At 39.6% G+C, this 11,419-nt stretch overlaps 1 protein-coding gene across 1 annotated transcript in view; it reads right to left on the reverse strand.

Annotated features, from left to right (window-relative positions):
* Nucleotides 1-1,970: 1,970 nt before the first annotated feature.
* The window catches only part of LOC101846979, a 35,504-nt gene continuing 26,055 nt past the window's right edge, over nucleotides 1,971-11,419 (reverse strand). Inside the window, exons 5-8 of the mRNA XM_005105492.3 lie at nucleotides 10,726-10,885; nucleotides 7,158-7,241; nucleotides 4,427-4,477; nucleotides 1,971-3,189 (exon numbers count right to left, since the gene is read on the reverse strand). Coding sequence (XP_005105549.1) covers nucleotides 2,135-3,189; nucleotides 4,427-4,477; nucleotides 7,158-7,241; nucleotides 10,726-10,885 — 1,350 coding nt within the window. The 3' untranslated portion in view covers nucleotides 1,971-2,134. The remainder of the gene's footprint in view (nucleotides 3,190-4,426; nucleotides 4,478-7,157; nucleotides 7,242-10,725; nucleotides 10,886-11,419) is intronic.

The raw sequence follows: 11,419 nt of genomic DNA on the forward strand, positions 1-11,419 counted from the left end.
GAGAATTCCATGGAAGGAAAAGAATTCAATGAGGAAGTACTGAAAGAAACCCTCGTGGGCTGCTCACTAATACGCAATGCCCTTTGGGGGATCGAAAAACCGCGATCATCAACCGATCACACGACTGCGAATCGGGAGATCAGTTTGTGCCACGATGGTCGCTTTGTGCCCTCTATCTGGCTAGCCCCGCCTACCAAATCGAACCGAACCGAACCGATCATGCCAATGGGCACCCCGTATAATTAAAACAATTAAGAAGTGACAAATATAGTTTTTAGCACACTCGAATTGACAAAAAGGCTTTGAACAATTTGAACAACTTGCTTTCACTGGAAAAGTAGTACAAACGAGGTGTGGATGACCCTGTTTGGAAAACTGAACAGACGGGTGATGAGGAAAGCCAGGAAAATATAATATTTGTAAGAACATCCGCGCGAGGAAATGAATGGAGAACCATGATCACCGATATCTGTTTCAGATCTGGTACTTTATGATGGTCTATATCAGAATCATAGAGTTACCCCCTTTTAAACTAGAGTCCGTACGAGGTTACGTGACACGGACACATTTGAGTTTGTTGGCGGCCATTTTTAATGTGGCTAAAAAGTTTGTTTACATGTGAGTGGGCGTGTCTCTGCTCTTAGTCTTACGTGTTTTATTTGATTCTGACGTTATGTTTTGATTCAAAGCGATTCTCTTAAAGGCGCAAGCATGTGAAACCTCTTGTCCCTTTCTGGATTAACGTCTTACTGGTTCTGTCAGGCAGTTCAGTGATGTCTGTTTTCTTTTATTACATCATCTATTTTTAGTGCATAATATGTGTTATAGACACAAATAGTCACCCCGGGTTTTTTTTAAAAACATAAAGAGCCATCAGTAAGGTTCTGGGCCATGTGAAGTTAAGGTTGACTAGCAGCTAGATCTTTTTCACAATGGGCAGGAAATTTCTTTATCAAACTGAAACAGTGCACTTTTTACTGTTTTGTTTTATTGAATGTTGTCCAAAAACACTTTAGTAAAGGTTTTTGTTTCAGTTATCACTACACTGAGTAGAAAAACAATTGACTAGGCTACAAAACAACATTTAAGTTCACTTTTTTATCTTTAGTGAGTCCAGAGTTGTTACAGTTGTATTACTAATGTCCAAAATTAGATTTACATAAAACAGCAATAGAAGGAGCTTTAGATTAAGTGCTGTATATGGTCTACTTTAGTTCTTAAAATCAATATAAACCAAAGTTTAATACCGACATAAGAAAACACTACTTATAATTTAGTATACTTTTAAAAAGTGAACATATGAATGAAAAATACAGTTTCCTGTTCAGATGTCACAAGGGAAAGTTTAACTCGATTTTAAAAATACCAGTACATGTATTCATCATTTGTTTGACTGAATTTGCTTTATCAAGAGCTTCATTGCATTCCTACACCTAAACGCTGAAAAAACTCTGGATTTTTTTTCCTATGGCTCATCCTGATTTAATTTAATGCCAAACTCATATATCTGAGGGGTCCGGGGGGGGGGGGGGGGGTTGGTATTGGGATTCGGGAGGAGAGAGAGGGTGGGGTGGTTAAGGGAGATTCCCATGACACCCACATCTTTTCATACTTCTTTCAAAAAGTTCTATAGGCCCTATACGCTTTGATTCGGTCAATAAGAAATAAACCACCTCGTAGATAAAGTGCTGATGAAGAAATAAAGGGGGGGGGGGGTTCTTCTTTTTTATAAAGCCCATCTCTATCTATTTAATAATACATTTATTTGTAGATCTAGTTGTAGAAAGAACACCGTATTATTGCAATTTGGTAATTTAGATATAGTACGCCACGGCGCCCATGTAAAAAACAACAACAATTAACAAGAACCAAGCCTCGCCTATCGCGTATGAAAGAGAGAGAAAACATGCCTAGCCCATTGCTTTAGCATGAATTCCTTCACACAACTTGCCACAAAAAAACATGGCGGACACCGCTGTCAAATGTGGCCATCGCGCAGCAAGGTGAGAGAGGGGCGTACTGTATCTAGTACTATAGTGTACATCAATGATCAGAATGTAGGTGGGTTTTTTCATCCGTTAGCAGATTTCCCTGTTACAGTCGTCTTTACATGTCTTGGCACGAAGCGAATGCATCAACTAGGCCTACTACACTTTTTCTTTGTCATGTGCACGTGTAAATCTCTTACTGTAGCAAACGCTCTACCACAGACGCACTTGAAACTTTCACTTTGAGATGCTGAACTCTTGGTAGTCCCAGGGCTCTTCGGGGGCACACCATTCCCTTTTCGACATTTGCCATGGGATTCGTAGTCCTCAAAGCTTCTTATCAGTTTTCCACACACACATATATATCGTGAAAGATCAAGGGCCCCAGGCAGTGGAGGTGACCATTCCTTCCTTCTGCAGCCCCTTGGGGAAGAGGCTACTGGTGCAGCGTGGTTGGGAGGACAAGAGGACAAAGAGCTGTGAGCTCGAGGTGAAGGTCGTATCTGATGAGAATTAGATTTATTAACATGAAGAGATTCGTTGACATGTTCCTTGTGGCTATCACTTCTTTGAGCAGGCCGAGAACCAGATCCACGTCTCTCCTCGGGCGGCATGCTTTTAGCGCCAGTGGGTGGCGTGTTTTCGATACTGGAGCTCTTAGGAGGCCCAGGAGCTACCCAGCGTCTGGTTCTAGCATCAGCTGCTGACTGAGAAGTATTTTCTTTGCGGGAGCTCTGACGAGGGGCTACGACTTCGTCTTTAACCTTACCGCGATCTGAAGGGACCTCTTGGAACCTCACTCGTGCTGGCCTTGTTCGTTTGATCTCCACTGGTTTTTGGCGGTCTCTATCGCTTGGAACAGCAGGAACAACTTTAATACCGCCCTTAGCTCTAGCAGTGCCTGCCGTGTGACTGTCATGTTCAGAAGAGAATTCACCACAGCCAAATGCCTTCATATGAAGCTTCAAATCCCTTTGTGTTTTCAATTCTTTACTGCAATGACAAACGTAAGGAGCCTGAATATTCCCAGTAATATTGCTATTTGGTCGTTCTGTTGAAACTGTATTTTCTTTCTTTTCCTCCAAGTATGCAAGGGGTTTAGGATCAACCAAGTCATTGAGGTTTTCCAGTTTAGTCAAATTCTGCTCGGACTCTTTGACAGGCACGGTTGTCACAGTTGACTGCAAGTTCTGCCTCCAGACTGTTGTAAGAAAAAAGGAACATGTTTCAATAAACAGATACCGCTTGATTTGATGTCAGTCCCTGCAATAAATTGAGTACACTCTTGGACATTTAACGCTTTATATAGGTAAGAATTAATCTAGGACAAGATTGGATGAATAAATGTAATCATGAGTAATAATGTTTCTGAAAACGTAGAACACCCGAAGGCGCACTGTAAACGTACTAAAGTACTTCTGAGATCAGAGCATCACTGACCCCCTCCTCTCTTCCCCCTTTCCACAGATGGCAGTCCAGGCTGACAGGAAAAAAAATCAGATCTCACTTCAGTTCAGTTGTAGAACTTCTACGTTAAGGTCAAGGTTACAACTAACATTATCCCACATTACTAAACTCGCACAAAATAGTCAAGGCAGAAAAATTCAACGAAAGATAACTGAAAAAAAGCTTAACCGAATGTATTCGTTTTTTCAAAAAAGATGCTTTCGACGGACTGTCTAGATTAGGTGTGTACAATTTCAGATTTCAGCAAAAACAAGAAGTTCATGTAAAATGTGTTTAATTTACACTGGTCAGATTTCAAAAGTCTGAACAGCCATAGTTTGGTTGACTGAGATAAGGGGTTTGTGAGATGTAGATATTGAAGTTTACATTTGACAGGTGAAAACACAAGATGTTCCTTGACTTTTTTGCTAGTTTATGTCAGAGCAATGCCACATTTTCATAAGGCTTATTACGTTATACTTAGGCAAATTTATTTCTTATTAAGTACGGCCAGTAAGATAAGATAGGATTAGATACGATAAAATACATCTCTATTGTCTAGATCCTGGCACATTGATTTGGTGTTTCACCACGTACACACACGTACAGATGCATGCACGCGCGCGCACACACTCACACACACACACACACACACACACACACACACACATACAAATATGCACATATATGCAGGCTTACAGTCACATGCATAATGTAAATGAACTGTAATATAAACAATATAAATAATAATATAAACTAAATTAGCTTTACCGCGACTATCAAAAAAAAAATTGTTTCATTGGTTCCAAACAACTGGTTTTGAGCAGAGACCGATAGAGGCATCAGTGACGTGACTCCAAGACTCGTGCATGCATCACGCCACACGTTTATAAACTATTTATTATAAAAGTTTGATTACACGTGCTCGTTTAGAAATGCTTGGCAGCATGTAAGATAACAGATACTGTTTAAAGAAAGTTTGCTGTTCATACCATTATCAGGAGCATCCAGACAATCCTGACTACGATACGCCTCCTGGTAATCTGTAAAAGACAAACAGACAAGAACACGAAGTAGTACACAATGATTATAGCGCAATGAACCATCAGATCAGAGTGCTAGTTGTTTGTGTTTAGTTTTTAGTTTTACAAAGAGTCATACGCATTTGCAACATGATGGGTCATATAAATGCCAAAGATGAGATGTGTTACAAGAGAGTAACCAACACAAAGAAGAAGGAGGAGCGAGAAGGATGATAAATGAAAGTGTTTAAGGATGATTCATAGACTTGAATTACATGCATACCATCCTAGAGCGGACACTGTCATGGACGCACGCCGCTCTTTGCTCTCTAAAAAACTTGTGGTGCGCACAATGGGTGAGCAAATGAAGAGCAAAACACGTGTTTTACTATTGTCGAGTGCGTACGGAACCTTTCCTTTTTTGGTTCCAAATCGATTCTGTAAACCTACTATTTTCCCTGGGTTTTGGATATGCCTAGTTTTCTCAAAGTGGTGGAAGCACTAGATCTAGATTATTTCTAAGTGAAGTAAAAAGTAAGCTTGTTCATCATTCTGTGCAGAACATAGGGGAAGAAGTCTTTAGCAAGTATGATTTATTCTCTCTTACAATTCCGTTTCAAGAAACAGCTTAGTATATCATCAACCTCCCACGATATAGGAACAAAAAGGTCATAGCCTTGTTAAAAATCACAGCTTTCCATTAAATAACAATCTCTATCAGTGGAAATTAATAAAGTCACCCTTATGTGAGAGGTGTAACTCTCATGAACTTGAAGATGAATCTCACTTCATTTTCTATTGTCCATATTTTATCCATCAAAGGAAACTGTTAATTCCTCCAAGCCTGACTCGGCCCAGTGACAAAGATTTGCAATGCTTGACCCATGATAAGAGATTTATGCACAACTTGTATTTTTTCATTATGGAAACTTTATTTAACAATTAATAAGTGATTTATATGATGCAATGTGGCCCAATGGCCTTATACACTGAATAAACCTACTTACATTACAAATCGGTTCAAATGGTGCGCTCTATAATGAACCGAAATTTCTTTAGAGTACAACGTCTTCGATATTATTATGGTACAATTTTATGGAACTCACAATACGACATCGTATGTGGTGGATAATAAACCTCAGGAAATATATAATATCAAACCACTTAAAAATAGTCGAGGACGAACCTTTCAAGATAAAGCCAAGTTGGAAATGAAACGAACAGGCAGAAAAATGATCTAAAAGAGCAACGTGTTGTTCTGACACTGCACTATGTCTAAAAAATGGTGAAATCTATGGGTTTGACACCCCTATCAACACTATTAGGCTATTTATGAGGCGGTCTGTGACTAAAGAGAGGTTAAGAAATAAGAAGACAGCAGCCACACCATTGGAACAAAGAGTTTACAAGACGTCAGTTGCCAATAATGTCCGATTAACTGAAGATCAAAGGCAAATTTGCGGCACACTGTCAACAACTATATATAAAAAAAGAAACACAAATTGTTGCCCGCCCTTAAAGTTTCAGATTAAGAAACAAATAATATTATATTGTCAGGAACAATTTTTTCAAACGTGAAAACAGCACATCTTTAAGGGTTGTGTGTGACAAGAATTCGCGTACTGCATGAGTTAATCTTGCTGAGGTCCAGTATGTACCTATCTTCTTCTTTTCCTCTATGTCTGTCTGTCTGTCTGTCTGTCTGTCTGTCTGTCTGTCTGTCTGTCTGTCTGTCTGTCTGTCTGTCTGTCTAGCTGGCTGGCTGGCTGGCTGTCAGTCGTTCTCTCTCGCTATCGCTCTCCCTCTCTTTCCCTAATTGTATGTAAATGTACTCCAAGCAGATTTAACATTTCGATTTTAGAACACAGACAAGCTTTTAGTAAGTATTTCATGGAACTTGCAACACAGACAGGACAATACCGTCATATAAGTGCCCAAGATTAGAGGTGTTGCCAAAGAATAACAAACACAAAAAAGAAAGAGGAGAGATGATGACGATAGATTTTTCATAGGATAGAAGGAGCAAACAACATAAACCACCCGCAAACACACTTTAAAATTGGCTAATGTCCATGATTACTTATCTTTTGAATAGCGTAATATGACATTTATTTGCTATGATCAAGTCAAACCACTTGGCGAGCATTGGTCGTTGCACGCGCATACACATACACACATTCGCGCATACACATACACATATTCGCGCACACACATTGTTTTGTTTGTTTCAGTAAGGTTTTACGGTGCTCGCAATTGCATACAGTCATATACAGTCATATGAGGCCAACGCACACACATTGCGTGCGTGCGTGCGTGCGTGCGTGCGTGCGTGTGTGTGTGTGTGTTTGTGTGTGTGCGTGTGTGTGTGTGTGTGTGTGTGTGTGTGTGAATGTTAAAAGAGAGAGGGAGTGAGAGACAGAAAGAGAGAAAGAAAGAAAGAGAGAGAGAGAGTGAGAGAGAGAGAGAGACAGACAGACAGACAGAGACAGACAGACAGAGAGACACACACACAGACAGACACACAGACAGACAAACAGACAGACAAAAAGACAGAAAGACTGAAACAGAGACAAAGACGGAGAGAGAAAGAAAGAAAGGGAGAGAGAGACAGAGAGAGAGAGAGAGAGAGAGAGAGAGAGAGAGAGAGAGAGAGAGAGAGAGGGAGAACAAGAGGCAGAAAGGGAAGGAAGTATACTCTCACCGTCCAATGTATCGGCTCTCCTTTCGTCGCAGTTTCGGTCTACCTCTGGCATTGAGTGGAGGTATAGAGCTTGAGCCTCAAGTTCTGAGAACAAAGGAAAAAAAAGCAACCAATAAAACACATTTCTGAAAAAGTTCGCTCTAAGCACAAAGTGGGCTATCCCGTAAAATGCTTTTTTGAGAAAATCGAAGGTAAAGTTTTTGCCCTTTCTTCAGTTTCTTTAAAAGACAAAGAGAGTTTTCTCTATAACCAAACAACTATAAACACTAATGAATCCAAACTTCTCCTACAGGTAAGGCAAGTCCCACTTTTGGTGTAGGTCAAGATTTCTGGAAACCCCCTAAATCTGGGTTAGCCTGTTTGTCCTTAAAAGCGATCAAAGGAAGTTGTTTTTTTTACGACGTATTTGCATTTGAAACCAAAGTCAATACGCACGAGTCAATAACAATAACCCTATGACATTTCCAGAAAGAACGGAAACCGGCTTCGAAATGAGCTCACCACTCAATAAATTTAGGTGTATTCTGATTAGCCAGTTTAAAACGATTAAAATTTGACACCTCTACGGATATCCAACCATTATTTTCGTGGAAGAATACAGAATCTTTCTCGGCAGGCAAAACAATCGACCAGTCATAATTAAGCGACTTCCTCGAGTTTCATAGGTTGCTGTGATGATATTCTAACCTCTCTTCCTTTCAGAAAACATTTTAATCGTGGGTGGTTCGCGGGTGCTTTATTGCGGTTTTCTCCTTCTTTCCTATCAAACACCGATCGTCCCTTTTTCGCCTCCTTCCTCTTTTATGCTTGTTGCTCTCTTGTAACACCATTAATCTTTTACATTTATCTGACCTAATTGTGTTGTGAGGGCCGTAAAACGCTTATTAAAACTTTAAAATTTTAAATCGTTGTAATTCTATATTGTCAGAAAAACAGTGTTGTGAGAGGGTGTGACCATATACTTGTTCTTTATACAAGTTTTCCACTATAATATTAAAGATTAGGTGGTATACTTCGACCCGATTATCATCAACTATAGTGCGGTCAAAAATTCGTGGCGCAACTTATTGCCAAATATTCCGTCAACTATTGAACAAAAAGTTTTCAACTTTTGCACAAAGACTTGTATCAATTTGTCTTAACGGTTACATTTCTTACACACCTATTAGTTTTATTCAAGAAAATTCCTTAATAAATGCTAATAAAAAATCCCAGTGGGTGGTGTCTTCAGATTTTAAAATCAAGGCTGTCATTTTTTAAATAAAAGCGACATTATGCTTATTGAACGCATGTTTTGAAAACCTTTAGTGAAAAAAGTGTACACTATAAAATCAATTTCCTGTAACAAGGTTTGTTACTAAAAAATGTCATTGGCGCGTTGAGATGTAGGCCATGTTATGCGTATGCAAACTGTGTGTTAGAAACGGGAAGTGCTTGGAACAATTCCATTTTCCGCGTGACGGAGACTCAATTCGTTTAAAAAGATTTATGAAGAAAAGTTTTTAATCTAACCTCAATTGTTGTTAGAAAACGCCTTGGGGAATGTCAAAGGCAAATATGTCAATTGGTTTCTTAAAGTTGAAATGGTGACCCTACATGAGGAAAAATGTAATGGAAATCTAGTGCTTAAAATATTTCTTGACTTTGCACCAACGCTCTCCGAGATAAGGCAAATGTGTATGTACGGTCGTATCTATATAACTCTCTATGTGACTTCAAGAATGTTTCCTTGTTTGTTTTTGTAGAGGTTTTACGGCACTCGCAACTGCATGAGGTCATATGAGCGCCAAGGGGTGGATGTCAACAGAGAAGTTCTTACAGGGAATCAGACTTACACTGTTCACCTCTCTACTTCAACAGTCTGCTTCGACTATCAAGGCACCCCGGAAATAGGGGGTCACAAGAGTGTGACAAACATACAAAAGAGGTAGAGGAAAATGATGATAGTACGGATAAGGAAACAAAAAGCAGCAGTTCCCTGTTGTAGTTCAGGCACAGTTATGAGCATGACACTGTCCGTTAAAACGAGAAATGTCCCCCCCCCCCCTTTTCCCCCTTTGGGAATGGCCTAAAGACACCTCAGTCAGTGGCACCGCCCTGGAGGGTAGAATGTTTCTGTATCAATTATTATCTCTATATAACTCTAAAGGTCTTGTAATTAAATTCCTGCATGTGATTGAATGATGCATCTGATGTGATATGTACATTTGTCAGCTTTACTTTTCATTTCATAATGACTTTTAACGAGAGTAGTGTATAATTCAAACTTTGCTGTATACCTGCATGTGTTTTTATGGTCTTGTAGAGCCAAGAAAAATCTCCCTCTGAGGCAATAAAGTATTATCTTATCTTTTATTTATTTTTTAAAGAAAGGAAGCATTTAATTTGGGAGAAAATATAATATAATAATAATCATAATCATAATAAATAATAATAATATTAATATAATAATAATTGTCCCAGACGAGCACTTTGGTTTAAAATGGCAATTAAACAATAATGGCAATACATAAATACATAATTATAAATACGTACATACATTCAAAAATACATACATAAATACACACACAAATACACAATATTACACAAATATGGAACAGTTAACAACCATGCTACTGTCGGTCGCCACTGAGCAGCGCCCTGTATTTTGAGCTAGGGTTGTCGTGTCTTGCTCAAGGACACACCCCAGTGATCACCCATCTGATCCCCGTGTCACCGACACTTGGTTGACATTACTTGAGGAGTCTAAACTCACTACTCTCTTATCCACTGGAGTCCCCAGATCATAATAAGAATGTAAGAAAAACATAATTTTGCGACAAACTTCCAAAAGGGGCATGCCGTAAGAACGATCGTAGGTTTAATCAACATCAGTAACATCGAGCGAGACATCAGCATGCCCATGCGTTAACAGAAAAACACACGTTGAATGTCCTTGCAACAGCAGAAACAATTGAAGGTGTTTTGTTTTTGTAAAGTGCTTTACGGCGTTCGCAACTGCATAAGATCATATGAGCACGCGGGACACACCTAATATTTTCAGTACGTAGGAAATTTTGAATTTTGCCCGGGTGGCGGCTGAAGCCTACTCTTATCGATTTTAGACCACCAAGGGATCTTTAACGTGCGCAACTTGCACACAGGAACTCCGAGATTTTTCGCCCTTGTCCGAGAAGGCTAGATGTAGATATTTCCTACCAGAAGATCAGGGGTGTGGCTGAAAGACTGCAGTAAGAAGAAGCGAAGGAGTAGCAGTAGAAAGGCTGCAGAAAGAATCAGGAGCCCAGAGGAAGGGGCAAAGGAGGTGAGGGGGTGGGGGCAGAAAGAGGAGACGAAAGCAGTCGACAGAACAATGCTAGAGAGCAGAAAATGAGGTGAAAGGAGACAAATTTAGAGAAGAAAATGTTTCGGTTGCTACCCGGATTCGTATCCGGGACCTTTTGAATGAGAGGCCAACAACTCTAGGTCACGAGAAACCCCATTGAAGGTGTAAAACATCACATTGAAATTAATGATAATAATAAAAAGAACAAAAACAAAATAAAAACAGAAAAACATACACACTTACTTTCAAACTTATCTTCGTCAATCAGTTTGACCAGTTCTCTTTGACCCTCGTCGTACAACGCTCGAAGGAACGTAGGGTACCAGTTCTTTCTCCTCTGAATTATGGAAAGCATGACGAAGGCTGCAGAGGAGCGTCCCGCGCGAGAAAACTCCGCAGTGATCTGTGAAAAAATACAAACAAACACATAAAATAGGGACATAATGTATTGGCATTTGATTTAACATGACGGAAATTGCAGGGGAGCAGTCGGTTCGGGAAAACTTGGCATGGATCAGTAAAAAATAAAACATAATAAAGCAAAAACAAACACAATGCCCCCCCCCCCCAATATTTTAATAACCTAAAAATCAGTGATTACCCCCCCCCCTCCCCCCCCACCCCATAATTTGTTTCAACAGGACGAAAACTGCAGAGGAGTGTCCTGTGCGAGATTGCTCGGCGTTAATCTTGATTGTCTTTAAGAAGAAAAAATAAACAATAAAAAAAACCGAAAACTGGGACTTGGTTTTTTTATGTTGATTTTTTTTCTCCATCTGACTCAACATGACGCAAATTGCAGAAGAGCGTTATATTGCGCTGGAATACTCGGCTTAGATATAGGTTTTTTTAAAAACCGAGGCATGTTTCTCCATTCGATTAAAGTTACGCCTTGCTTGCTAGAGTGGCCATTTATTTTCTAGTTTATCCTCCCCCC

The sequence above is a fragment of the Aplysia californica genome, unplaced genomic scaffold (assembly GCF_000002075.1).
Source record: "Aplysia californica isolate F4 #8 unplaced genomic scaffold, AplCal3.0 scaffold00473, whole genome shotgun sequence".
NCBI classification, from domain to species: domain Eukaryota; kingdom Metazoa; phylum Mollusca; class Gastropoda; order Aplysiida; family Aplysiidae; genus Aplysia; species Aplysia californica.